We start from the raw sequence: 26,499 nt of genomic DNA, 5'->3' as shown, positions 1-26,499 counted from the left end.
AATCGGGTGGAGGGGAAAATTGCAACCTTATCTTCATTAACCTGTAATTGAAATTTGGCATTTCTTTCTCTTATAAACAGAAACCACTACAGCATTAGCAGTGCCTATAATTTTTGTCACCAATAGATATTACAGATATTTTTATATCATTTTATATATGAAATAATTTATATATGAAATTTTACCAATAAATATAGTTTATATTCACTGCTGTTTGAAATGACAAGTTATTAGGCCCGTGACTAGATCTTGTAGTTTAATATATTAATAAAGAAGCATACATATTAATGTATTACTCATTTTAAAAAATATTTAAAAAAACACCATTTTAATTAATTGGTTTTCTTTGTAATCTTATATGTCTTGTTTTTTATTTTCTTTAAATGTTTATTTATTTTTAGAGAGAGAGAGACTGTGAACAGGGGATGGGCGGAGAGAGTAAGAATCCCAAGCAGGCTCTGCATTGTCGGCACAGAGTCTGATGTGGGGCTCAAACTCACAAACTGGGAGATCATGACCTGAGCTGACACCAAGAGTTGGATGCTTAACCGACTGAGCCATCCAGACACCCCTCTTGTATGTTTTTTTGTACATATTTGGAAGAGTCCTCAGCCTTCACCAGACTTCATAGGAGTCCATGGCACATACAAAAAAGCAAAGAATGCCTGCTCTATGGCTTTTGGGTCACATATTGGATGGAGAGAATCTGATTGGTCTAAGGATTGAGTTCTCTTGGGTCAGATGTCCACCCTTGGTCTAATTAGCTGGGTTCAGGAGATCTGGGTCACATAGTACAGATTTGACCACCTCATCTTGCCCTTTTATGGGGGTATGTGGGTGAATAGAATACACCTCCAGAGAAGGGAGCTTAAGTGACCTGGCCACCTTAACTTACTTTGTAGTCATTTGTATTTGATATAGAGAACAGTTTTCTTCCTACTTGTATCATCTGTCTAGGAAATGTGTGCTGTTGGAGTACCTGGCTGGCTCCATTGGTGGAGTATGCAACTCTTAATCTCTAGATTGTGAGTTCGAGCCTCCCGTTAGGTGTAGAGATTACTTAAAAATACAATCTGTAAAAAAAGAAAAGAAAAGAAAGTATGTAGTGTTGGTTGTCAAAGGAACCAGTAGAATGTGGATAGATCAATATGAATCCAGAAAGAGATCTACTGATCGTCTAAGTAGTAGCATCATGTTAGTATGGCAAGAAAACACAGTTTGTAATTGGAATTAATAGTAAAGTTTTCATACTGAGTGAAAAAAAAAAAATTCTCTTCTTCCCCCAGCCAGGATCATGGATCCTGGAAGAGCCATTCTTTCCACATGCATTTTCTCCAAATTATAGCTTCCATGTTTAATCTGTCATAGATGTGCTCAGTGTATTCATCTAGGATATGCAGTCTTTATGCCAGGAAAACAACATGATACTTACTATCTGCTCATCTTAAGCTAATTGATGAGCAAGGGAGGCTAATGCTGAGGACATGCATTCTTCTAACCTGGGGCTGAGTTAGGAATTTGAGTGCAGAGATTTCCAGAGAATCTCATTTTCCTGTGACAATATCACACAGATTTAGCTGCAAAATCTCATTCCCTACATGGCACTGTTTTTCCTTGCTAGCCTTCCTTCAGTCATGCCACTAATTCTGATCAATCTGGCAACAGTGATTTGGGCTGGGGGCTATTAGTTCGCTGGTTCCTGTAGATCTCTCCCCTATTTTCAATTCAGTATGCTGTTCTGAATTAACGGACATATATCTACCCCAGCTCCACCCTCCAGGTCTACCCCATGGCATTGCTTCCGTTTGTCTCCAGCGTAGGTTAAGAGCAGAGAGTTTGAGGGCAGAGTTTGGAAAGCCCTGACAAGGGTGAAAAATCCTGCCTGCTTCCTGCTGTTCTCTCAAGGCAGACTGGGCACAGACCTGTATCATAGAACTGAACATACTTTGCTGAACCCATAATCATTCATTTATTTCTTTGGACCTAGCATAATCTGGCTCACAGAAGGTGCCAAGTAAGTGACTAAATTTATTTGTTTCTGTAGCTTGAGATTTTTTTCCTTGATCCTGCTTTCGGGAATTATCTCCTGCTATTAAGCAAGATTTATTCTGTGTATGTGTGCGTGTGCGCGCACATGCGTGTATACCCTTGTTTATTTAATAAAGAATTTAAAGCAGCTTTTTCAGTAACCCTTTGAATTTTATTATCTCCCAGTCCCCAGACCTGGAAAACGGTGTTCCCTTTACCTATTCCCAGAAAACTTGCAGCAGAATATATTTACTAGAGTCTAATTCAGCATCCCTGGACCTCAGACTGGCCTTAGCAGGAAGCAGACTTTGGGATGAAGTCAGGCTCAGTGATAGAGAAGCTCAGACTGTGGGAAGCTGCCATCAGAAAATCTCAGGGCATTGAATTTGAAAGGTGCTAAGGGCTCAGAACCTCTAGGTCTAGTTATTCCTTCTCCGCAGGACTTAGGGTGACCCTTGCCTCTCTTCCCCCCACCTCCCATCCCATCTCCTATCCCAGTCAGTACATCCTTTGCCTGATGCCAACAGTTTTTGCTCCTAGCAAACTGATATGAATAGCTTTAAAATTTTTTTTTAATGTTTGTTTATTTTTGAGAGAGACAGAGACAGAATGCAAGTGGGTTAGGGGCAGAGAGAGAGGGAGACACAGAATCCGAAGCAGGACCCAGGCTCCAGGCTCTGAGCTGTCAGCACAGAGCCCGACGCGGGGCTTGGACCCACAAGCCGTGAGATCATGACCTGAGCCGAAGTCGGACACTCAACCGGCTGAGCCACCCAGGCGCCCCTGAATAGCTTTTTTAAATAAGAACTTGCAGAAATGGCTCTGAGGTTGTGCCGTGTGCCCTAACTTAAACTCTACTGGGTTATGGGAATCTAGGACTACAAAAGGAAGAACTAAGAAGTCCCCAGAGTTCCAGCCTCTTGTTCTTTGGACTGAGTGAAAGATTGGCAGTCAAGGGCCTGTATCTAACTGAGCTAGTCAAAAGAATATCCTCAGCCAGGATTGGGAAAAACTTCCATCCCAAAACTCAGTGAATATAGGTTGTAGGCTCCATGAGCGAAGTAGTCATGTCTGTACCCCCAAACTGAATGCCCAGCACATACTTCAGAGCCTGGCACATAGTAGACACTTGGTAAACATTGGCAGAATGAACCTGAATTCTAGGAACTAACAGCTTGGTTGGGGAGGTAGGAAATTAGTAAACAAACAAACAGTTGAAAATTATTGTAATTGTTTGGAGGGAAAAGAACAGAGTTCTATAAGGACAAATACTTTAGATGATATGGTCCAGGGGCCTGAAGAAGTGACAGTTAAACAGAGATCTAAAAGATGAGAAGGGACCAGCTTTGAAGCCAGCAGGGGATAGATATATAAGAGATGCTGTTAAACCCCTAGCCAGTTAGAAGTAATGCCGAGGAGGAAGTCTGCATGCCTATTTATCTAGATTCTTGTAGGCTATTTATAGAAAAAAAAAAGGAGGGTCTACTGTTGATTCATGGTTAGTGTGTTCGCCGCTGCCCCCACCCCACACCGTTCCTTACATATCCAGCTTTGTTTTATAATACCTTAGACCTGGTGTTATTGACTGGGAATCAAAGGCTCTAGTGTGTGGCTGGCCACGAAGAACAATTATTTGTTTATGGGTCTGACTCCTCAACCAAAATATGAGCTTCTTGAAGGCAGTGAACTCCATCTTATCCTTAGGACATGGCACACTGTGTGGCATATTCAACATTTCGTTGAATGATTGAATTGCTAATAACAGTTAATATAATATTTATTGAGCGCTTTCTGTGTGCCAGGCGGCGTAGCAAGCATTTCACATGCATTATCTCATCTAATCCTCACGATAACTCTGTAACGCAGGTAGTATTATTATCCCTGGGGTTACAGTTGGAGAAACAAAGGGTTACTAGCAAGGTAAAGTGATGGATTGGGGATCCAAGTGTAAGCATTTCAACTCCAAAGCCCACACTGTTCAGCTGATTGAAGTGCTTCTTCTGGTTGCCTTCAAGGAACACAGGTTGCTTGGAACTCTCAAAGGAATGTGATTAATACGTCTCACACATTATCTCATTTAACAATCCTCTCGGCAACCCTCATTGATAGGAATTATTTTTCTCATTTTATGGAGAGAAGATTGAGGCTCAAAGGGATTAAGTCACTTAGCTAAGATCATAAAATGGATATGTAAATGGGGAGGGGCGTATTTTCAGAGTCGGGCGCGTGTGACTCTGGATCCTGTGTTCTGTCCCTGTTCTGTGCTAACTCCGGTCACTCAGTCACTAGGCAGGAGTCTGCTCCACTGACTGTATTAAAGCCCTTTAAAAGTTGTCCAAGCCTGTTGAGAGCCTAAGCGTCTATTCCTATTTTAGTATAGGTGCTGCCGAAGCGAGCACAAAGCGTCTATTCCTAAAAGAGGAAACAGAATGGAGAATGGCAAGAGGAGAGGGGGAGAGCAGAGACTTTATCTTTTTTAAAAATCCTTTTGGGGCGCCTGGGTGGCACAGTCGGTTAAGCGTCCGACTTCAGCCAGGTCGCGATCTCGCGGTCCGGGAGTTCGAGCCCCGCGTCAGGCTCTGGGCTGATGGCTCAGAGCCTGGAGCCTGTTTCCGATTCTGTGTCTCCCTCTCTCTCTGCCCCTCCCCCGTTCATGCTCTGTCTCTCTCTGTCCCCAAAATAAATAAACGTTGAAAAAAAATCCTTTTAAAAATTGAGTTACAATTTGTATACTTTAACATTTACCAGAAGTGTGCGATTCAGTGGTTTTTAGCATGCTCACAGGGTCATACAGCCATAGCTGCTATTGTGATTCCAGAACCTTTTTATCACCCTAAAAAAAGAAACTCTGTGCTGATCCGCAGTCACTCTTTATTCCCCCCCCCCCCCCATCCCTCAGCTCCTGGAAATTGCTAAACTACTTTGTCTCTAGGTGGATTCGCCTATTCTGAATATTTTACACAAATGGAATTATACAATATGGGGTATTTTGCATCTGGCTTCTTTCACTTGACTTGATGTTTTCAAGATCCATCTTCTGAAGCAAGTATCAGTACTTTGTTCCTTTTTATGGCAGAATAATTTGCCATTATATGGGTATGGCGCATTTTGTTTATCCATTCATCAGTTGGTCGACACTCGTGTTGTTTCCATTTTGGGATTATTATGAATAATGCTGCTATGAACATTCGTGTAAAAGTTTTTGCATGAACATATGTTTTCAGTTCTCTTTGGTACAGACCTAGGAACCCGATTGCTGGGGCATATAGTGACTCTCCATTTAACTCTTTGAGCAACTGCCAGATTGCTTTCCATGGTGGTTTATCTTTCATTAATAAACGTTTTAAATTGAAGTGTAAGATATATACAGAAAAGTGTCCATATCATAAGCAGATAGCTTGAAGAATCATTACAAAGTGAACATGGCCATATAATCAGTACCCAAATCAGGAACCAGAGACTTTCAGTGCTACTCAGTGCATACCATCTCTAAAGGGTTGCCGCTGTCCCGACTTCTAATACGATAGGTTATTTTTGCCTGTTTTGAACTTCATATACATGAAACTATATACATAATATATACTCTTTTATGCCTGACTTCTTTCACGCAATAAAATGTTTATGAAGTTTACCCGTGTTGTGGAGAGCAGTGCTTTGTTAATTTTCATTTCTGGATAATATTTCATTGTAAGATCATTCCGCAATTTATCCATTTGCACTGGATACATACATAGAATTGGAATGGTCTCTTCGTAGTTACACATATGTTTAGATTTAGTAGATGTTGCCAGTCTTCCAAAGTGACTCTCAGTTTGTACTCGCACAAGCAGCGTCTGAGAGTTCTGGTTGTGCCACATCCTTGTCAACACATATCATCTGCCCTTTCCCTATTAGCCATTACGGTAAGTATGTAGCGGCACCCTATTGTGGTTTTAACTTCCCTAATAACTAATGGGGTTTTGTACATTTTCATGCAATTGTTGGTCATTTAGATTTGACCAAGCCTTTTGTCAATTTTCTCTTGAGTGATTTGTCTTTTTCATATTGATTTTTAAGAGTTTTCCATATATTCTTCATATATTCTAGAAATGAGTCCGTTATTGCTTGTATGTATTGCAGGTATTTCCTCCCATTCTGTAGCTTGCTGTTTTGCTCTTGGTGGTATCTGTTGGTGAACAGAAGTTCCTAATTTTAGTGTAGTCTAGTTTATCAATCTTTTCCTTTGTGATTTGTGTCCTAGTAAATCTTTACCTACCTAAGGTCATGAAGATCAGGCCCCTCTCATGAGTGTGTGTGTGTGTGTGTGTGTGTGTGTGTGTGTACTTATGTGTATATGGGGAGGCGGTGCATCACCCTCTAGAGTAAGATTCTGCAGGGTAGACAGGATACTGTGTTACCCTACAGGGAGCAGGCAGAAGGCGCGGTGCGTGGGGGGGCAGGGAGCCCATGAGGTGACAGCCGCCATGGGCTGTGTTCCCAGCTGTCAGGCGTGTAATCTGGAGTGAAAGAGAATCCCTTTAGTGGTAGAGGTCCTACAGAGAATACTAGCGGGTCCTCTAAATCACCTCTGTGTCCTGTAGACCCAGCTGACTGTCCTCTCTTCTCCACTGGAACAAGAAAGAAAATGAAATCTGCACTTCTGAACAGTTGCTCGTGGCACAGGGCAGGGATCCAGAGCTTTCAGAGCCAGGTGCCTGCCTTATAGCTGTGATTTTTGTTGTTAATAAATATGACGCTTTTTCTTTCTGATTTTTACCACATTGTTTCATCTCCATTTGGGGAAAGGATGGTGAGGCGGCTGGACTTGAGAGAGGTGCTTGATGGTCATTCAGACTGGTTGTCTCCCCAGCACAGGCTGGCCGGAGTCCCCTCCCTGAGCCAGAGCTGACAGGAGCTGCTTGTTCTTGGAGAAGGAGTGGGAGCTGCTGCTGAAGTTTCTGAGGGGCTCCGAGGATTCCTCCCCCCCAGGAAACCACTTTGGTCCCCCAGCCACTTTGCCGCTTGTGAGGCGCTCCCCAGACTAGAAAGCCGCGGTTTGTGCTGGGGCTGGGTGGGGCTTTGGGACAGTTTAGGCTTGGCCCTGCAAAGGGGAGGGGTGGCTCTGGAGCGAGCAAAGGGTCACAGCTTAGGCTGTACCATTTGCTTGTCACCTTGAGAAGTTCCACCTTGTCTAGCAAAACCTCCTTTCAGAGGCAGCCACCACAAAGGGCTCTTATGAGAGCGGCGGCCCCCACCCCCCCCTTCACTTCCACTCCCTTTACCATTATTTTTCTTTTGGGGCAGAGCTGAGGGGCCTTCCTGCTATGACTTTGAGGGGCTGTACTTATTTTAAAAGGAGATTTAGAGTCTAGAGCCTCCCTGTACCAGAGACTCCTGTTTCTGATTTTCTAGTACCATCGGAGGACATGCCAGGGCTTGAGTAAGGCTTTCCTTCTCTGGAGGGCCTTCTGCCTTTTCCTTCTGTCAGCCTCTTGGGCTATTTGGGGAGTTAAGAAGTAGGTGAGGGCTAGCTTCTAGTACTGGACCTCAGAATGGGGACCAGCTTCCTTGTGGGGAATGGGTTGCGGGGGCAGAAGAGAGACATGCGTGTCTCATGGGGTGACTCTAAGAGGTATTAGAGCATAGTGGTTCAGGGGTACGTTCTGGAGTCCGGCTTCCCAGGTCTTCTACTTCCCCACCCTACCACTTTCTAGCTGTGGCCTTAGTTAGGTTACTTAACCTCTCTGGGCCCTTGTTTTCTCATATATAAAATGACAATGATTTTAGTGCCTTGCTGATAGGGTTACTGTGGAGATTAATTGAGATAATGCATTAAAATGCTTAGCCTAGTACCTAGTCCATTAAAAGTGTCTCCAAATGTTAATCTTACTAATATTAGTTAAGCCATCTACTTGGACACCTCTTTTATAGTCTCTCTTCCCATCTCCCGTCTCTTCTAGCTGTGCAGTTCAGGGAGCTCACTAGGCCTCAAGTGGAACCAGAAAAATTTGAATAATACAAGTAGGACCGGACTTTATCTCGAACTGTTTTGAACTATGCGCGTATCTTATCTCCATTGCATTTCCAGCACCCTGAGAGAGAGAGAGAGGCAGCAAAATTATCCCATTAGAAGGGCAGGCCACAAAGCGATTTACTGATTTGACTAGACGGCGTACCTGCGTGCCTGAATGTAAGAAGGCGTGCACACAGCCATTCTCCCACCTCGCGTTAACGTGGGGAGGGGCAAGATGGACTGCACTTGATTTGCAGGGTCCCCAGTGCAAGATTTTTTTTTTCCCCCAAACACAAGATTAAGTCCAGACCTGTCTGTGCTCTCTCCTTAGCAGAGCCCAGCGCTGAGTGGGCGGGTGCTCAGGAGCTAGAGGCTGCCGGGAGAGCACGGTGAGGTCAGCAGCGGCGGGCAGAGTGGTCAGGGTAGGCCCGGTGGGGCCCAGACCCAAACAAAGCTAACCCAGACCAAACACAGGAGCGGCCTCAGCCGTCTGGACTTCACATGCCGTCTTCAAGGGCAGCGTGCCTTGTGTGCTCAGGGTACTGTGTTCTCTCCCAAATCAGCAAGATTTGCAATCAGCGAACTGAGAGAACTCACAGGGGTGCTCTGTGAGGGACAAGACAGAGGCTGGATCTTGCTTGAAGCTCCAAAACTGCTCATCCAAGTGAGCTGCTGTGGAGTAACTGAAGTGCGGAGGAGGGAGAGCCAGCGGTTGTATTTGCAAAACCTGGATATCAATGCCATCTCTCTCTTTTTTCTGTCCCATTAACGTTTTTTTTTTTTTTTTTCTCTCAGACTCTGAAGAAACAGAGATCAATCCCATCAAAATACATTTGTCTGTCAACTGTGGATGATGTATCTGCAGGTCATGTTTTATGTTTTTCTACTTTCCAAATAGCCTTTGTTGATTGAGCATGTGTTGGTTTAAAATGGAAATGGCGTGGCAGAGCCTTTTGCACCAGGCACATTAGGGAGCAGGAAGGGGTGGTGGGAAAGGGTTCCTGGCTGAAGCATCGTTGGACAAATTGGGCTAGTTGGAATGCTTTTGCTGAAGTTTTTTGGGGAGCAAGCTGCTTGTGCTCTGTGTGCCTCTGGAGAGGGTAGCTTTACTCTCCAGCGTCACACCTGCCCCACCAGAAAAAAAAGAGGGTGAGGAGGATGAAAAGCAAGACCTTGACCTCTCGGGTAGGTCCTGAACTTGGGAGATCAAAGAAGATCTTTGAGAAGCAACAGAGCAGTTTGGGGTAGATTGGGAGACATAATATATACCGAGCTGGCAACCTTTACATTATTGCGTGTGACCCTTCTAGCAATCTCATATGAACAGGTGTCACTAGGTATCCTCGCTTCTCTGGTGAGGGAACAGAGCCAAAAGAGGTTAGGAACATAGACGCTGACTGGCAAAGTGAGGATTTAAAGCCAGGACTTGTTGGTACAGAAGCCTTCTGGCCTTGGTCCTGACCAGAGTCTGAGGAGTGGGCTAGTGTGGCAATGGTGGGCAGTGAACTCCCTGAGGGTTACCAACCAGGGTCTCCATGACAGTGTGTCCCTGCTCTGGGCTTTGACTTGTCACTGAACTGTTGGAAGAGCAGGGGGGAAGGGTTAATAATTGAGTCAGACCTGGTTTCTCTGTCTGCACTAGAGCATCAAGACATTTCTTGAGCCTCCTTGGCACTGGACTTTTCCAGGCAAGAGAAGTCTCAGTGTGCCTTGCAAAGGGAAGGGACAGACATTTCTTGGGTCCTTACTCTACTCTCTCATTTAATCCTTCCATGAACCATGACTATAGTTGTTGTTAGTCACCCCGCCATCCCACCCATCTGTCCATCCCTCCATCTCTCTTTCTCTCTCTCTCTCAAGATCAGACATTGATTAAGTATAATAACTTGCCCTAAGTGTTCCTGCTAGCAAACAGACCTAAGGTACGAATCCAAGTCTTTGGACTCTCGAGCCAGACCTTAAAGCTTGCTTCTACTTCTCTTTTTTTCTTCTAAGAATTTATTTTTCTAATCCCTGGATAATCTTCCTGCTTCCTCTTTGAATGAGAAGCCACTTCGGGCTTTCTCTTTTTATACCGTGATACTTCCCCTGGGCATTGGATTCACCTTTCCTTCTAGTCTCACCCTTTTGCTACCACAGCTGGCTCTGTGTTGCAGACTTAGGGGTCATTTCAGGTTTCCTTTGGTCTGGGGATTTATTTTCGGTTTCTGGGTCATCCCTCTGTGACATCCACCTTCTGTTCTGGAATGGGGTGATCCTTGACTCCTTACGAGTGCTACACCCACTCCATCAGCAGATCCTGTTGGCCATACCCTCAGACATACCCAGAATCTGGTCACTTCGTGGCCACCTCCCCTCTACCACTCAGGCACAGGCTCTCCTGGTCATCCTAGCAGCCTTCTAGAAGATCTGCCTACTTCTTCTCTGGTCCTCCAACACTCAGAGTGATGCTTTCAAAATGTAAATAAGATCATTTCACTCCTTTGTAAACTCTAATGGCTTCCCATCCTCCAGAGCAAAAGCTAATAAACTACATTAACTGCCGATTTCAAAAAAATACGCAAACACACAGGCACATAGCTGCCATGCTCGTCCTCTGGTACAGGGTGACTGTCTAATTTATCATGCAAACTAGGACTGAATCAGGGAGAAAGGGACCTCTATTAATAAACGGCAACAGGCATAAGCGAGGACTGGACCCAGGCAAACTGGGAATCTAGTCCCTTGACCCAGAGAGCCATGTGGATCATTCTCTCACTTCTGTTTGGGTTGTTAAAAAATATTAACCCTCTCAGTGAGGCCTTCTTTGGCCTCTGATAAAAATTGCAGCACAATCCTGCCCCAGTCCCATAACGCCTGTGCTGATTTATTTTTCTCTGTGGTCACCATCTGATAGAGTGTATGTTTTAATTAGCTATATGTTTGTTGTTGATCCCCCTCTCTAGCATGTAGACTTCAGGAGAGCAGGAGATTTTTTTCTTATCTCTTGTGCTCGATCTGCTGTATCCCCAGCATCTCAATCATCCTGAATACCGTAGATGGTCAGTAAATATTTGTTGGGTGAATGGATTGAAGGTGGAGAGGAGCACTGGGGAGTTCTGTTTGTTAGAATCTTTCTTATTAGAGTCATCTTCCTAAACCGTTTTTCTCCTTCTTTGCTATTTTGGTAACCCTTTGGTAATGTGGGACCCTAGAAGAATTTTCCAATGTGCCCTTAACCCTAAGCGGAGCTAATGATGAAAATCACCATGATTTCTTAAACTGGGACTTGCTTTCTCCAGGCGAGGAAGTTTGTGAACATCCCAGCAGAGTTTACCAGGTTGCGTGAGGGAGGAGAGGAACTCCTACCCTTAGGAAATCATGCTTTGGGGGCTCTGCCCTGCTGTGTGACAGTACAGTCTGTGGGGGCCTGGGGACTGGGCGCTGCACAGGCTTCTGGGCCTGGTGCTGGCACCAAAGACCTGCTCAGGGCTGACATCTGGTCTGTTCCCTTTTCTGCTTTGTCCCCTACGCCCAGTCTCCTCGGCTGTGGGCCCCTATTGACTAGGGTGAGCTACTGTCAGTCAGGGTCCAGCCTTTCTTTACCCAGGACTCTAGAAGTTTCTTTTCTGAAGCAGCTTCAGAGGAAAGGAGGGATGGAATCGGGGCGGGGTGAGGGTGGGTAGGGAGGTGGGGAGTGAGGTTGGGAATCTGACCTTTTATTTCTTTTTTTTTTAATGTTTTATTTATTTTTGAGAGAGAGAGAGAGAGAGAGAGAGAGAGAAAGCTGGGGAGGGGTACAAAGAGAGGGAGACACAGAATCCAAAGCAGGCTCCAGGCTCTGAGCTGTTAGCACAGAGCCTGATTTGGGGCTCAAACTCACAAACCTTGAGATCACGACCTGAGCTGAAGTTGGACGCCCAACCGACTGAGCCACCCAGGCACCCCACCCCAGTCCGACGTCTTATTTCTAATGGAAAGAGACAATTGGGATCTCTCCAGCAGATCCCGCTGGGGTCAGAGAGTAAGAGGGAGCCTTGGAATTTCTGGACCCCTGGGAGTGAGTTTGAGGACTCATAGTGACGGGAGCTACAGACACAGCTCCACGACAGAGGGGCGTTTGGGCACTGGGAACTGAAATGAGCTGCCGTAGGGAAAAGAAGGGGAAATAAAATGCGCTAGAGGATCTGTGGCTTTGGTTTTCCTAAAGCTTCTGATATGGCCAGATGGCAGGGGCCAAAGTCCCAGCAAACTGGAGATGGGAGAGAAGTGTCGCTGTGGGACTCCTGAAGAGTCACAGTGTAACAGTTAGTTAGTGAGGAGGTGCTAAATGTTGCCGCAAGCCTGCAGAGGCAGACTTGGAGAATGCTTCTGACCCCTCACGCTTGATTCAGTATTCGTTTGGAGCGAAGCAAGCCTTGGCAAGCACGGGTGTAGTAGAGAAAGCCACTTCGTGAAACAAAAGGAAACTCCCACGGGCATACCCTTAATTCAAAAAACGAAGCCCTTAGCAATCTGGTGGGTATGAACTTCGCCTTCGGGTCCTGTTTCCCATGAGATACATTAACATGTCTTGTCTTTTCACACCTTTGTGCCTCACATAGCTCCCCACCTTCACAGTCTAACCTTGCACGGCTAGCCAGGTGTCACCCTCCCCACCCCAGGCTTTTTGGGAGACTCTCAAATTCCTCCTCTTTCTTCTTCTCTGGGTTCTTAATACTCTTTGTTTATAACTCTGTGATAACACAACACTTGGAAAAAAACCCTACACTGCCCGTTCCTTGCACCTGAATATACTCTTTGAGGCAGGGACTCTTATTTTAAATCTTAGACTAGCTCAGTCCTGTTCTGAGGAGGGCAGGGTACACGTCTTTCCCCCTCGCCCCAGTCCTGCAGTGCCTGGCACGTGGGAGAATCTTAATAGCTTTTTGCTGCGTAGCACTGATTCTGGGTTAATCGGATGAACACATTATACAGTAGACTGACCTGTCTCTTCTTCCCCTCCCCACTCTGGGCAGTGACCTGCTTTGTGGCTGGTACACCTTGCTCCTGGCTCCTTTGTACTTATGGCAGGGGGCACTGCTATTTGCTTTTCTTAGTCCTGACCCCAATGTTCTCCCTTTGATCTCTGCCGCCTGCCCTAGCTCGCCCCGCCATTGTCCTGCCTGGAGCTAATGTTCCTCCTTCCCAAGCCGGGGCCTCTCCACCTCCTTCTCCTTGCATATCGTGAGGATGATGCCTGCGGAGTCAGTGATGATGGGAATGGCTGGAATGGAATTGAGGGATGGCCTCAGCCCCCTGAGGGTTCCAGGTGGGGCCAGCTTTTCAGGTAGAACGTCCATTTTCTCTGCTCATTCCTTCCTTGTTCCCTGAGAGAGTGTGTTCCTGAGCTGGATGGGAGTTTAGGCAAGTGAACTGTGATGTGAGGCCAGAGAGCGTTGTGATCCTGGGAAAGGCTGTGTTGCCCTTTTGACTAAAATTCTGCTGTTTCGGGAAGTAAGCAGGGTAGTCATTGTACGCACGGGCCCTAACACCCACCTCTCTGGGTTCTAATCCTGCTCCACTGCTTGCCAGTAGGCACCACCTCGGGAAAACGGGGTCATACTAGTGCCTGCCCTGTTCGTTCCTTCACAAATAGTTATTTTGTTTTTAATGTTTATTGATTTATTTTGAAAGAGAGAGAATGCCAGCGTGGGGATAGGCAGAGAGAGAAGGGGAGAGAGAGAGAATCCGAAGCGGCCTCCATGCTGTCAGTGCAGAGCCCGACACGGGGGCTTGATCCCACGACCGTGAGATCATGCCCTGAGCTGAAATCAAGAGCCAGAAGCTTAACTGACTGCACGGCTCAGGCGCCCCAACTCACAAGTCGTTATTGTTGTTCTAGGTACGAGGGAAACAGCAGTGAACAAGGCAAATGGGTTAATACATTGACAGTATCTAGCACATAGTAAATATGCAGCAAATGTACCCATATTCTCTTTGTAGTACTTTTCAGGGAATACTCAGGTGGGGTGACTTTTGACAACAGCTGCCGAGACCAGATGTCCCTGAGACAGGGAAGGATGGAAGAGGTTTAAGATACAGATTCTGTATTTGAACTTAGGTTCACACAGCACTGGCTTTAGTGGCCTTTCATTTTGACACTAAATGCAGGAGCTGGCTAAAAATCACCCTAGAAAATTTATGAGTCTGCTTAGTTCCATAGAAAGGGCAGGAGGGGGTGACATGGGACTGCCTAGATTCTGCCTAGCCCATTTGTACAGGCAGCACCGTGCCTAACAAGCTGTGTGTGGAGGACCCTTAAGAGAGGCCATCTTTCTTTTCTTTTTTTAAAGATTTATTTTGAGAGAGAGAGAGAGAGCACGTGCACACATGTGAGCGGGTGAGGGACAGAGAGAGAGGGAAAGAGAGAATTCCAAGCGTGGGAGCCTGAGACTGGGCTCGATCTCACGAACCTTGAGATCATGACCTGAGCCAAAATCAAGAGTCAGACGCTTAACTGACTGAGCCACCCAGGTGCCCTGAGAGCCCCCATTTCTTGAGCAGTCTGGAAACATGAGACATAAGGAAGGAGAACAGCTGTTGAGCTCTCCACTGTCAGGGCTCTCTGGCTGTAGAGTAGAGGACGTTCTGCTGGAGGAGGTGGCTTGGGGAAGCTGACACTAAGAAGGAGAGTGAGGCGAGGTAGAGGTGTGTGGCCTGATAGTTTGCCTTCCCTGTTTCAGTTTGTTCCTCGGGGCTGTTTTACTCCTGGGGTGATTATTGGCTAGAAGCAAAGTTTCAACTTAAGGCTCCTGATTCATTATCTGTGGTTTCCAGTGGAAGTCCAAGCCTGATATAGTCCTTAGGGAAATGGGATTGGAGTATAAATGTGTGTTACATTTCCTGGGCATCAACAAGTTTTCCAGCCACCACCCTACTCAGGGAAAGATAATCCTGACTGTGGTTCAGCAACTACTTCACTGCTTCTCCCACTTTCTTTCTTCCAGCCTTCTCCCATGGTGGGTTTTCAGAAACGAATGCCCTTATAGCACAGAGCAAGTGCCCTTGACACGAGATGTGGGTCGATCCAGGATGCTTGGATTGGTGCCCATGTGAGCTGCTGGCACAGCTTCCCTCAGAGACCTGCTAGCTTGGCTGGGACCATGACTATTTGCATGCACAGGGACAGGGGAAGTTACTCTGGGTCCTTTCCAAGATTCCGGAGTGCAGCCAGGCTTGGGACCACGGGATACCATGCTCCTTCATCTCGTTTTTATTGCCTTTCTTCCGTCTTCAGCCATTACTTCAACTCAGTTAAGCCAAGTGTACGAAACTTGAACTAGGCAAAGCATTTTCCTGTAGATGTAAATCCATGGTTCATTCACAAGGAAGGAAACAGAGTGTGATGATAGTGGTATTTCTCAACTTTTTTCTCATTATCACCTTGCTAAGGAACCTTTTTTAAATGTTTGTTTATTTATTTTTAAGGTGAGGACAGGGCTGGAGGGGCAGGGAGAGTGGGAGAGAAGGAATCCCAAGCAGGCTCCTCAAGTTCAGCACAGAGCCCCATGGGGGGCTCAATCCCAAGAACCGTTAGATCATGACCTGAGCTGAATTCAAGAGTTAGACACTCAACTGACTGAGCCACCCAGGCACCCCATAAGGAGCCTTTTAAGACACTTTTTTCTAATCACTTCCTCTCAAGAAATTTTAATCCACAGACATACCAAAATTCTGTTTATGTATGGTATGTGTTATCTTTCATACTTTAAAATTTTTTTAATGTTTATTTATTTATTTTGAGAGAAAGAGTGTGCACACACATGAGCAGGGGAGGGGCAGGAAGAGAGAGAGAGAGAGAGAGAGAGAGAGAGAGAGAGAGAGAGAGAGAATCACAAGCAGGCTCCATGTTGTCAACATAGAGCCCAACATGAAGCTAGATCCCAACGAACAGTGAGATCACTACCTGAGCCGAAATTGAGAGTTGGACACGTAATGAACCGAGCCACCTAGGTGCTTTCATACTTGAAAAGAGTAAGATGTTTCTATGCCTCAAGAATCAATTTTCAGGGCACCTGGGTGGCTCAGTCGGTTAAGCATCTGACTTCCACTCAGGTCATGATCTCACATTTTGTGAGTTCAAGGCCCGCGTCGGGCTCTGTGCTGACAGCTCAGAGCCTGGAGCCTGCTTTGGATTCTGTGTCTCCCTCTTTCTCTGCCTCTCTTTCTTTCTCTCTCTCTCTCAAAAATAAATAAACATTAAAAAAAATTTTTTTTAAAGAATCAATTTTTCTCCCCTCCTGGGGGAACCCCATTTGTCGGTTCAGAGATTACAGTAAAGCACCATGGGATTGCAGTAAGGAATGTAAAATGGCAGGGAAGCCTCCAAAGCTTTGCAAAATTTAGTTCTCCCATCTCCTCTAACTGAACTTCACAGCTCCATAATTTATAGTCTTATCTCTCAGTCTGTCATTCCCATTCTGCTCTTTCTCCCCTTCCCTGGATTTCATCTTTTTTTCTCTCTCTAGTGTGGAATTGTAGGAGTGAATTTAAGTAAAACAGTCATCTGTACAGCTCAGGGACAATGTAGGGAAGATGATTTCCTAAAACCGTCCTTTAAGAGGTCCTCCCTTTGGGAGAAAGACCCCGGAGACCCATGGGTACCCCAGGGGTATTCATGGGAAAACATAATAGACTTTAAGTATTGGGGGAATTAAAGATATACATTTGGAGTTGCCTTTCAGAGGAGAGGAGCTCACAAGAGGTCTTATATTGTTCCCAACAATATATGGATATGGATGTCCTATACTGGATCTAACTTCCCTACATAAATTCTTTTGGGTTTGATGCCGTTTCTGCCAGTGGAGTTATCAAACTCCTTTTCTCTGGCAATAGAGTACAACCAATGACAACATCTTCTCTCCCCTCTAGAAACTACCAGAGGCATGCCATGTAGGTGACGGAAGACCCTTTGTCATGCATTTACAGAATCTGTATGTGGCAGTCACCAGACAAGAGATCCAAGTGAGACAGGAGCATCAAGGCACTGGTGAGTAGCTCCGTAGCTGTGGAGGTTCTTGGTCTCCCTGGGGTTAGAGTTAAGGTATAGGTCTGTGCTGTCCAATATGGTAGTCATGATTTAAATTTAAATTAAAAATGAATAAATGAAATAAAATGAAAAATACATCTCCTCCTTTGGTGTAGCCAGATTTCAAATGCTCAATAGCTACATGTGGCCACATGTGGCCAGCAGCTACCAAGGCGGACAGTGAAGATGCAGACATTTCCATCACTGCAGAAACTTCTATTGGAACTGGTCTAGGTATTTGCAGAATTAGTGAGAGGACCAGGAGGAAGATTAATCTCCCTACCTGAGACATGGTAGGAAATGTCTATTGAAGAGCAGTTGGCTGTTTTGAGTCAAAGAAGTTCTTGTCCTACCTAGTTAAAGTGGGCCTGGGGAATCTTCAGAGTAGACACAGAGCTTTCCAAAAGTCAGCTGGAAGTTGGATTTGTGGCTACTTCTGTCTGTTTATATCTTAGTACTAAACCCTGGCCTTTATCAGAATGCTTGGTAAATGCTAATGCCTTCCTGGTAAGAAGAAGACATTTATCACTGTCTTCTCTTAATCTTTCTGATTTCAGGAGATCCTCAGCCCTCAAGCACTACCTCCCCACAAGGAACTGAAAACCAACTTCTGAGCCAGCCAGAAGAGCCGGTCTCCTCAGCACCATCCCTCCCAGTGACTGAGAAAGACCCCACAGTGAGTCATGAACCTGTAGCCCCTGAGCCAGAGGCCCCGCGGCTGTCACCTAGTTGATGCTGCCTTAACAAATACTGGAGGGTATTTGTGACCAGGCCTCTAGATTATGGATTTCTATATGGAGAATCATGATCTTGTGTATCTTACTTTGGTATTTCCTCTCTGCAATTCCTGTACTGACTGAGGGACCTTGACTCCTTCTCTCCCTTACCCCACTTCCAGTGATAGTCTATGAGGTTGTTCCCTGCGGGAGAAGGGATGTACACATTGCATAGGGTCTTGTGTCACATTCACGGCCCAGCACAGACTTCAGACCACCTGTGCCAGCCACTCATCCCACCCAGAGTCAGGGGAGCAACCTAACCTAAGTGGAACTGTTCGAAACCTCTATTAACTTGGATTCCTTTTCTTTCTAGGGTCCTTCAGGCCCTGTGAAGAGACCTCAGTTGTCAAAGGTCAAGAGGAAGAAGCTAAGGGGGCTCTTCAGTTAACCTGTCACTGTCTCAACTGCTGAGGATGGACCTGGAGAATAGTGCCCTAATGTCAGCCTAAAAGGCACTCCCATGGCAGGAGTATCTCTGACACAGAGTTATATAGTCTGAGGCCCCACTGTAGGGGCAAGATAACTGAAGTCCATGTCGAAAGGCATGGGTACTGTTGACCAAGGGAATCTTGGCTCTAGCCTGTTGGCCATTGGCCTTCCCTATCCAAGTGGAAGCCAGATTCTGAGAATCCCATACCTTCCTCTCTTTTGTTAGAGGTCCTCCAGACCCAGGGTCCTACCATGGACTTTAGATACATAGGGCAAGCCAGCAAAAAGGCACAACATGCTCAGGAAGCCTATCTACCTTTCTTAAGAGTCTCTAGCCAGTCCCAGGTGCTCCTCAGAGACCCACTTCTCTCTTAAGCATGGAATAAAAAGCACTCACACCCCCCTGCTTTTGAGATTGCTTATTCTATGTAACACAACCAACCTATTTCACTTTACTGGGCCCCACCCATTGTTGTCTCTAGATGAAGTTTAGGCCCTCAATCTGCTCCTTCAGATTCTTCTCATGCTTCTCTCACGTGGCCTACGCTAAGTCTCCATTTGGGAACTTTGATCTTGAGAACTCTTTCCGTGATGGGCACAAGACAGAACAGATTGCTGCTGTTCTCCTTTGCCCAACTTCATATGGGGTGTTGTTTTGTTTTTCGTCTTTTTTTTTTTTTTTTGTCTGTTTCCAAGGCATAGACAACAGACTAAACCACAATATGGGATTGAAATTATAAAGAGCTTCGAGCACAAGGGCCGAGGTAGTTTCCCACTGGAGTGGGAGAGAAAGGAATTTTATTCTCCCGTCCTTCATGCCACTTCAAATAACATGGTAACTAGAAGAACTCGAGAAGATAGGACAGCAGGGAACAGGAATGGCCACAGAGTTCTCTGGGACAACTGAATTGGCCTAGGGAATGAATAGTGCTTAGCAGGAAAAAAGGCAAAATTTGTATGAGATAGGAAGAATCTTAGTTAAAAAGTCCACTCTTTGGACGGATCTGGAAAGATTTAGCAGACCAGGATTGGCAAAGTCCCATGGCCTTTTCTGCTAGGTTTTCCTCTATGGGTAAGACCATCTGAAACATTATTTAGGAGAGACAGGAAGGAAAGTAGAACTCCGATGTTTACTGGGAGCTGTTAGGTAGAGGAAGGAATGGGGGCAGAACCCACGGGGGCCTTTTCGGGCTTACTTACTTATGATGGTCAAATGCCTCCTCATCCCCCCGTCTTCTCTGTCTGGGATGGGTGTTTCTGTCCTTATGTCAAGTCATGGGGAAGAGGACAATCCAAGCAATGATAAAGTAATAATAATTATAATAAGAACAGCAATAATAATAGGCAGCTAAAAGTTACTGAGCAGTTAATATATACTAAGTACTCTAATAACTACCTGGCATTGAATCCTCATAGCACCGTATGATGAAGATACTGTTAATCCATTAAGAAATACAGTCTTGAAGTGATTAAATGACTTATCAAAGATCGTTCAGCTAATAAGTAACAGCCAGCATTTGAACCCAGACTTCTGAGTTCTTCACTGCATCCGTATGTACATTACAGAAAACGTTTTCCAGGAAGGGTGTTAGGCCTTTTCTATCTTCCACTGTAACTGCCCTTCTCCTATGACCCTGCTTCCTTTCAATAGGATCTTGTAGTTCCCATCACCTCTTCACAGCTGGAGCCTTTCAGGACTCCAGGACTTCAGGACCCCATGCTTTTACTGACTAGCCCAGTCTGAGAGCTCCACCGGGGCTCATTCCCAGTCACCGTTGATAACTCTTCACCTCCAGATCACAGTGCCCCACTGTCGTGACTATCACTGATGCAAATTGGGGACTATGTAAAAACAATCTATCAGATGGCTCACTTTGTTCTTTAGGGATTTTTTTGGCATAATTTAGATAGCCATATTTCAGCATCTGTAAGGTATGAGACCACATGGAAAGTGGGAAGACTTGCCCCAGCAAGCTGGGAGAAAATAAGGGTTCTTCACCCTGGATAATCCCTCTGCCCTAAGACCATGGTCTCAAGAGCTTGTACTTTTAATCAGAGGGGAATCAGGGGTTTGTGAACCCCCAAAAATTGTAAGAAAAATTCTAAGAGCATAACTTTTCCATGTTCTCAAAAGAATGCATGACTTTTTTAAAAGGTTAAGTAAGAGTATGCCTAATGATCTCCCTGCCACTGCCCCCCTCTACCCCAAAGGTGGCAGCCTCCATGGGGATATTGCCTGAACACATCCTTAGAGAAACATTGCTCCCAGAGGGTCTGCTTCAGGTATTCTTGCCCCGAAGCTCTTGCCCCCCAGAACGAGGGGTGGTGTTTGAGAATCCCTGGGCAATACCAGGGAAATCCCTGCCTGCCTGGACAAATTGGCCTAGCCAGGCTGTATTCCAGCCCTGCCCCCTGGCTTGGGCCCCTCCCCGAGGCCCCCAGCCCGGCCCAACCCCCACCCCACATGCACATAAAAGGGTCGAATTCTCGTGGCTGCTCCATAAATTTTATTCCGTAAATATTAGTTTTCCCTGTGTTTAATAAAGCAGTGGCCCACCTCCCCGCCTACCCGCCCGCTCCCCGGGGCCGGGGCTGGGGCCAGGGCTGGCTGGTGGGAGAAGGGACTCTTTCAATTGCTTTGGAGTATTTTTAGAAAAAAAAATAATATAAGGTGGTTTACATGAGCAAGCCAGCAAACCAGGAGCGGGACTAGGGACCTCGAGGAAGTTCCTGCAGCAACTTGACCTAAAAATAGGGAAATAGCGCCACCTAGGCTGCAAGGCCTACTTGGCCGGGCTGGCTGGCTCCCCTCCCCCCACAGTCAGCTGGGACAGGCAAGCTCTTTGCTAGAAGGGAAATCATCCCTCAGCACTCCAGCTGGGCAGCATCTCCTTTAGTTAGCCCTTACTGAGGGCTTTCCCAGCAGCCTCTAAGGCAAAGTCCCAGCCGCCTCCTAGAAAAATCCCATGGGGATCATTCTCTGTTCTGCTATGGGTCAGCCAGTCTCCCAGATCAAGGAGTGCTTCCAAAAACTAGCAAAGTGATTGATAAGGAAGGAGGGAAGGAGCTTCTGGTCTCCATGTTCCTACTGAACCCCGAGGAGCTTGCCCTGGAATTCCTAGGGTGTAAGGTAGCAAAGAGGGAGTCTTGTGTTCCTACACTCCGGCCCAGGAAAGAATCTGTCCCCGTCAGACCAGGGTCCTTCCACAGGTCTGATGCAGTGCACCTACAGGGAACACTTGGGGGAAGGAATGAGGGTCAACTCTCCTGAATACTCAGTGCTACTGCTTCTTAATCTTATCGGGTGGTACATTTCTTGCCTTCCTGTTTCTTGCCTCCTTTTCTTGCCTTCCTATTCATTGAAAACTCCCATTTTCCCAGGCCCTTACCTCCCCTCGCCCTGGTCTGCTGGGAGATGAGCAGGAGTCTCGTGTGTCATTCTCTGGAGTTTCCAGAGAATGGGTTTCCAGCTGTACCCAACTGAGATGGCAGGAGGAAGGGGAACAGAAAAGGCAACAACTTAGTCTCGTTCTTGATATTGTCACTAGGGGCATCTCCTTCTCTCTAATCATTCTGTCCTTCATTTTCTCCTACTTACAAAACGGAAGATTTGCTCCAAAGAGTATAGGGGAAACCTAAGATCCTCTTGATAACCCTTCCTCATGATGTGATAAAGTCATGTTATCAGTTCTGCCTACTCCCTCACTATTTGTGCTATTAATACTATCTGTGTTATATACACATTTCCTATGTGCTTTTTGTTTTCTCATCCTTTCATTAGATTATACTCTTTGAGAACAGGGTCAGTTTTTAACCCTAACTCAGAAAATATCACCGTGGTGGTATTATATTACCAAAGGGTGCAACTTGATGTTAACTGGGTTTTGATAGGATCAGGATGTTGCCTTGCCTTGCCTTGCCTTGCCTTGCCTTGCCTTCCTTTCCCTTCCCTCTTTTCTTTTTTCAAGTAAATTTCTACACCCAATGTGGAGCTCGAACTCACAACTCCGAGATGAAGAGTTGCATTCTCTATGGACTGAACTAGCCAGGAGCCCCAGGATGTATGCTTTTCTAAGCTCTGTCCTGAAGTATTTTCTCTATTCTAGTTTCCCTGATGCAGAAACTGTTCAAAAGGAGAGGTGACCTTACTATGGGAGGCCTCCAGATTCAGAGCCCACGACCCTGGGTTCCTAGTCCTTGTTATCAACTTCAGCAAATGCGTGGGCTCACCGAATTGCAATGGGTTATGCTGGGCACTCAGTTACAGAGAGGAATGCCAGAAGGGAAGGGAGCCCCACTTTGAGGGGAGAGCTTTCCCTAACTGCCATGACCTTCTGGAAACTGCTACCAGTTATTCTTGCTGTGTGTTCCTTATTGCTCTATTTTTCCCCCCTGTTCTGTCGGACAGGGCCTCAGAAGATCCCATCCTGTGGGGAAACCTCCAGACAGGGAGAGTATGAGGTAGCGTGTGTGTGTGTGTGTGTGTGTGTGTGTGTGTGTGTGTGTGTGAGGAGACCTGGGAATCCTTCACTACTTGACCTAGAAGCCCATCTATCCTCCGTCTTTCATCCCAGACCCTTGGAGGAATACTTTTCCATCTCCTGAGACTTTGTTTTATGGTGGTCCCTTATGCTTCTCCTCAATTCTGGGGTCACGTTACTTTGCCCTGGCACAAGGGGAAGTCATCAGGTGGCACCAAAGCATTCCAGCAAAGGCTCGATCATTCTTCCAAGCTGTTAACTCCTACCTGCCCTCAGTTTCTCTATCCTGAAACCCAGCAGCTTCTGCTGTGCTTTCTACACTCCTGGACCCTTTGAATGGCTGTTAGCCTCTCAGCACCTAACTCTCATGGGTTCCTGAGAGTCTGGGCCAGCTTAGGGGAACCCGGAAGAGGCACTGGAAGGACTCCAGGGTGTGGGGAGCACACAGCCATTGACTCACCTGGGAAGATTGTGCCAGGATTACTTGTCCTGCTGGGCCAAGGGCCAGGAGTTAAAGGAGCATACAGCACCACACTCTTCCTCCCCTTACTTAGGGGCCCAAAACAGAAGCAGGGTTAGAATTGGGGAGTAGGGCTTGGGGGCTTCTGTGAGTCCCTTCTGAAATCTGGGTGTTATATTTACTTTTTCATATTGGCAGCTGGAAGGGGAAGCCCATCCCAGCTCGGCATTGTTGTCTAACATGGTTAATCAGATCCTATAATCCTGCTGTGGAAATATTGGGCCTCACTCAAAACAATAGAGACCAAGAATATTGTGGTTAAACTTCAACCAACTGCCTCCCTGGCCTGTTTGCCTAACCCCTACCCCCCTCTCCCAGGCCAGAGTCCTCCTCGCTTTATGGACCCCTGATAGGATCGACAGCCGGTCAGAAATCGGTGACAGGAGAAGAGAGAATGGAGTAGGAGAAGGGTAATCCTCCTGACTAGCCCTCCATCCTGTTCTTCCCCTCCCACCCAGGCCTTGAAGGGTGAGCAGGGTGGTGAGCAGAGTTGGAGCTAGGGTGGGGGGGAAGCCCTGCAGGGTCTGGGTCTAGGGTCAGGGGTCAAGAGCAGTACTGTTGGGGGTCCTGGGAGGGGGTAAAGAGATCCCATATTCAAGACAAAAAGACGGCTGCCACATGAGGAGGAAAGACTGCCAGTTTCATTTATGACTGCTGCCTGGCACTACCAGAACACAGAGCAAAACCAGTGGGTCCTTGTCGTGTATGGAAGGACCAGGGAGGCCCCGGGTGGGGGAAGAGGAATTGGTAACAAGTATGTCTGTTTCACTAGTAACTTGATATAACAGCAATGTAAATAGTAATAGTCTGATGATGTATGGAGGTGACACTGATACCCCAACTTGAGTGGTTTTCTGCCACACAGAAATGTTGCCCTTCACGTTGCTGTCTTTAATAAGTACCAGTTCAGTGTGGCAGGATAATTTACACGATTAGAAGAGTAGAACAGAGGGAACAGGTAACCCGTACAATGGCATTTGGAATCAAAAAGAAGACGGAGTGTCTGGATTGTGCTAAAGGGAAAACTGGCAGAATGATACATTCAGCAAAAGGCAGAGGATGTTCCTCTTGCAGACACTAGAGCACCTGGCTGGAGAAACGGCCAACTGTGAGTTCGTACTTGGCCGTCATGCACCCAGGGTGCACTGGGCACGAGTCACAGCCACCCTGGTTACAGAGGTGTCACCAGGGAGGTGAAGTACAGGGAGGCCCCAGCTCCAGCACCTTGGACTATTGAACGGTCAAAGTGTATGTGCATTTTTAGGATTTGAAGAATGAAAACAGAACCGTGCCAAATGAAACTATATTTAATCTACTCACGTAGGGTGAGGGTGAAGCAATACCAGAGAGCATTTGCTGTTTCTCACCGATGGTGCCATGTGATAATTCAGGGATGGCCATGGCTCCTGTGGGTCAGTCACCAAAACCATTTTGGTTTTTTTTTATTTTTATTATTTTTTAAAGTTTATTTATTTTTGACAGAGAGAGAGAGAGAGAGAGAGAGAGAGAGAGAGAGAGACAGAGCGGGGGAGGGGCAGAGAGAGGGAGACACAGAATCTGAAGCAGGTTCCAGGCTCTGAGTTGTCAGCACAGAGCTCGACGCGGGGCTCAAACTCACAGACCGCAAGATCATGACCTGAGCCGAAGTTGGATTCTCAACCGACTGAGCCACCTAGGCGCCCCTCACCAAAACCATTTTGAAGCAGAAACCACTTGGTGGAAGCTGACCTTACCACCAGAAAGACATCTGGAAAATAGTTCTTGGGAATGAGAATCTAAGACATACGTAAGCTTCTGGATAAGAATCTTAAAAACACCTTAATGGCCATCATCAAATGGAGTTGAAGCACGTTATGAAATGTATGTCAAAATGATCTGAAGATGATGGGAAACATTTCGACAGTTGAGTAACTTGGACAACCAGTGTGGGGAGAATTCAATGGCAAGAAAGATCCCTAATGGAAGCTCCAGAAAATTCTGACCAGGAAGGGGGATGTAAGGAGCCAGGTTGGTGGGTTAAACCTTGTGCTGTACATAGACTTGAACTATAAATGGGGAAGTCCAACAGGGAAGCTTCAGATCATCACAAAGGAATTCAAAGAAAGGCACAGGTTTGTAGGAAATGTTTCAGGAATGAAACAGAAAAACCCATATCCAACAAGAAACAAATACAATTAAATGTGAATTAATTCAAATCCTGTACATACTGAGAGCTTACACATCAGCACCCCCACCAACAGGGCCACGAAGACATATCTTCTGTTTTCAAGAAGTCTGCAATCCCAAGATGATAGTTAAAAGATAGATTTTTTTTCCCAACTGTATAAAGTAGAAAGCGAGAGCCATGCCTATGTCTGTTTTAAAAAGTTTAAAAGAGGGGCGCCTGGGTGGCGCAGTCGGTTAAGCGTCCGACTTCAGCCAGGTCACGATCTCGCGGTCCGTGAGTTTGAGCCCCGCGTCAGGCTCTGGGCTGATGGCTCGGAGCCTGGAGCCTGTTTCCGATGCTGTGTCTCCCTCTCTCTCTGCCCCTCCCCCGTTCATGCTCTGTTTCTCTCTGTCCCAAAAATAAATAAAAAACGTTGAAAAAAATTAAAAAAAAAAAAAAGAATAGCGCTCAAAAAGTTTAAAAGAATCCTATGTATAAATACTGTTTTGTTCCCTGATTTTATTTTTACTTGACTATGTCGTGTCCATATCTACATGTCAAACACAAATCTCTTTAAAGGGCAAATTATCTTCATTATGAGCTATATAAAAAGTTTGAAAATCATACTCGTGGTCAGCAAGCAGAAAGCCAACCTGTTCCATTTTCCCCAGCTTCGTCTTCCATCATACTCGTCTCTTTGCTATTTCTTTAATATGCAAGTACGTTAGACCTTTGCTCTATGCCTTTTTCTCTGCCCAGAATGTTCTTCCCCTAGATATCCTCTTGGTTGAAGACCTCACCTCTTTCAGGTCTTGGCTCAAGTCACACCTCAATGAGATCTCCACTCACCGCCCCACTTACCAGAACCTGCCTCCCAGCCTCACACCCTCCCCGCAAGGTGGCTGCCCTCCCAATCCTTTCCTTCCCTTTTTTACAGTTTGTGCTCATAGGGCTTCGGGTCCCCTTCTAACACATTATGCATTTTCCAGATTTTTACATTATCTTTAATTGGTCTCCCTAATGCCTCCCCACTAGACTAAAGCTCCATCAGGGCAGGAATCTTTTTTTTTGTTTT

General features: G+C 46.1%; 1 protein-coding gene across 9 annotated transcripts in view; it reads left to right on the top strand.

The window, feature by feature from the left end:
• Positions 1-18,683, top strand: part of NHEJ1 (non-homologous end joining factor 1) — an 81,990-nt gene extending 63,307 nt beyond the window's left edge. For 3 of the 9 annotated variants that reach the window (XM_006935583.4, XM_011285546.4, XM_019838698.3), the window contains exons 6-8: positions 16,913-17,030; positions 17,627-17,745; positions 18,162-18,683. In XM_006935583.4, coding sequence (XP_006935645.1) covers positions 16,913-17,030; positions 17,627-17,745; positions 18,162-18,236 — 312 coding nt within the window. In that variant the 3' untranslated portion in view covers positions 18,237-18,683. Of the gene's footprint in view, positions 1-8,815; positions 8,886-13,143; positions 13,329-16,912; positions 17,031-17,626; positions 17,746-18,161 lie in introns of those variants that run through there. The other 6 variants (XR_002161767.3, XM_019838699.3, XM_045034502.1 and 3 more) reach the window with 6 other exon arrangements.
• The last annotated feature ends 7,816 nt before the right edge of the window (positions 18,684-26,499 follow it).

This window comes from Felis catus, chromosome C1 (assembly GCF_018350175.1).
Source record: "Felis catus isolate Fca126 chromosome C1, F.catus_Fca126_mat1.0, whole genome shotgun sequence".
NCBI classification, from domain to species: Eukaryota; Metazoa; Chordata; class Mammalia; order Carnivora; family Felidae; genus Felis; species Felis catus.
The sequence above is the reverse complement of the archived record's forward strand: the minus strand, read 5'-3'. Positions and strand labels throughout refer to the sequence as shown.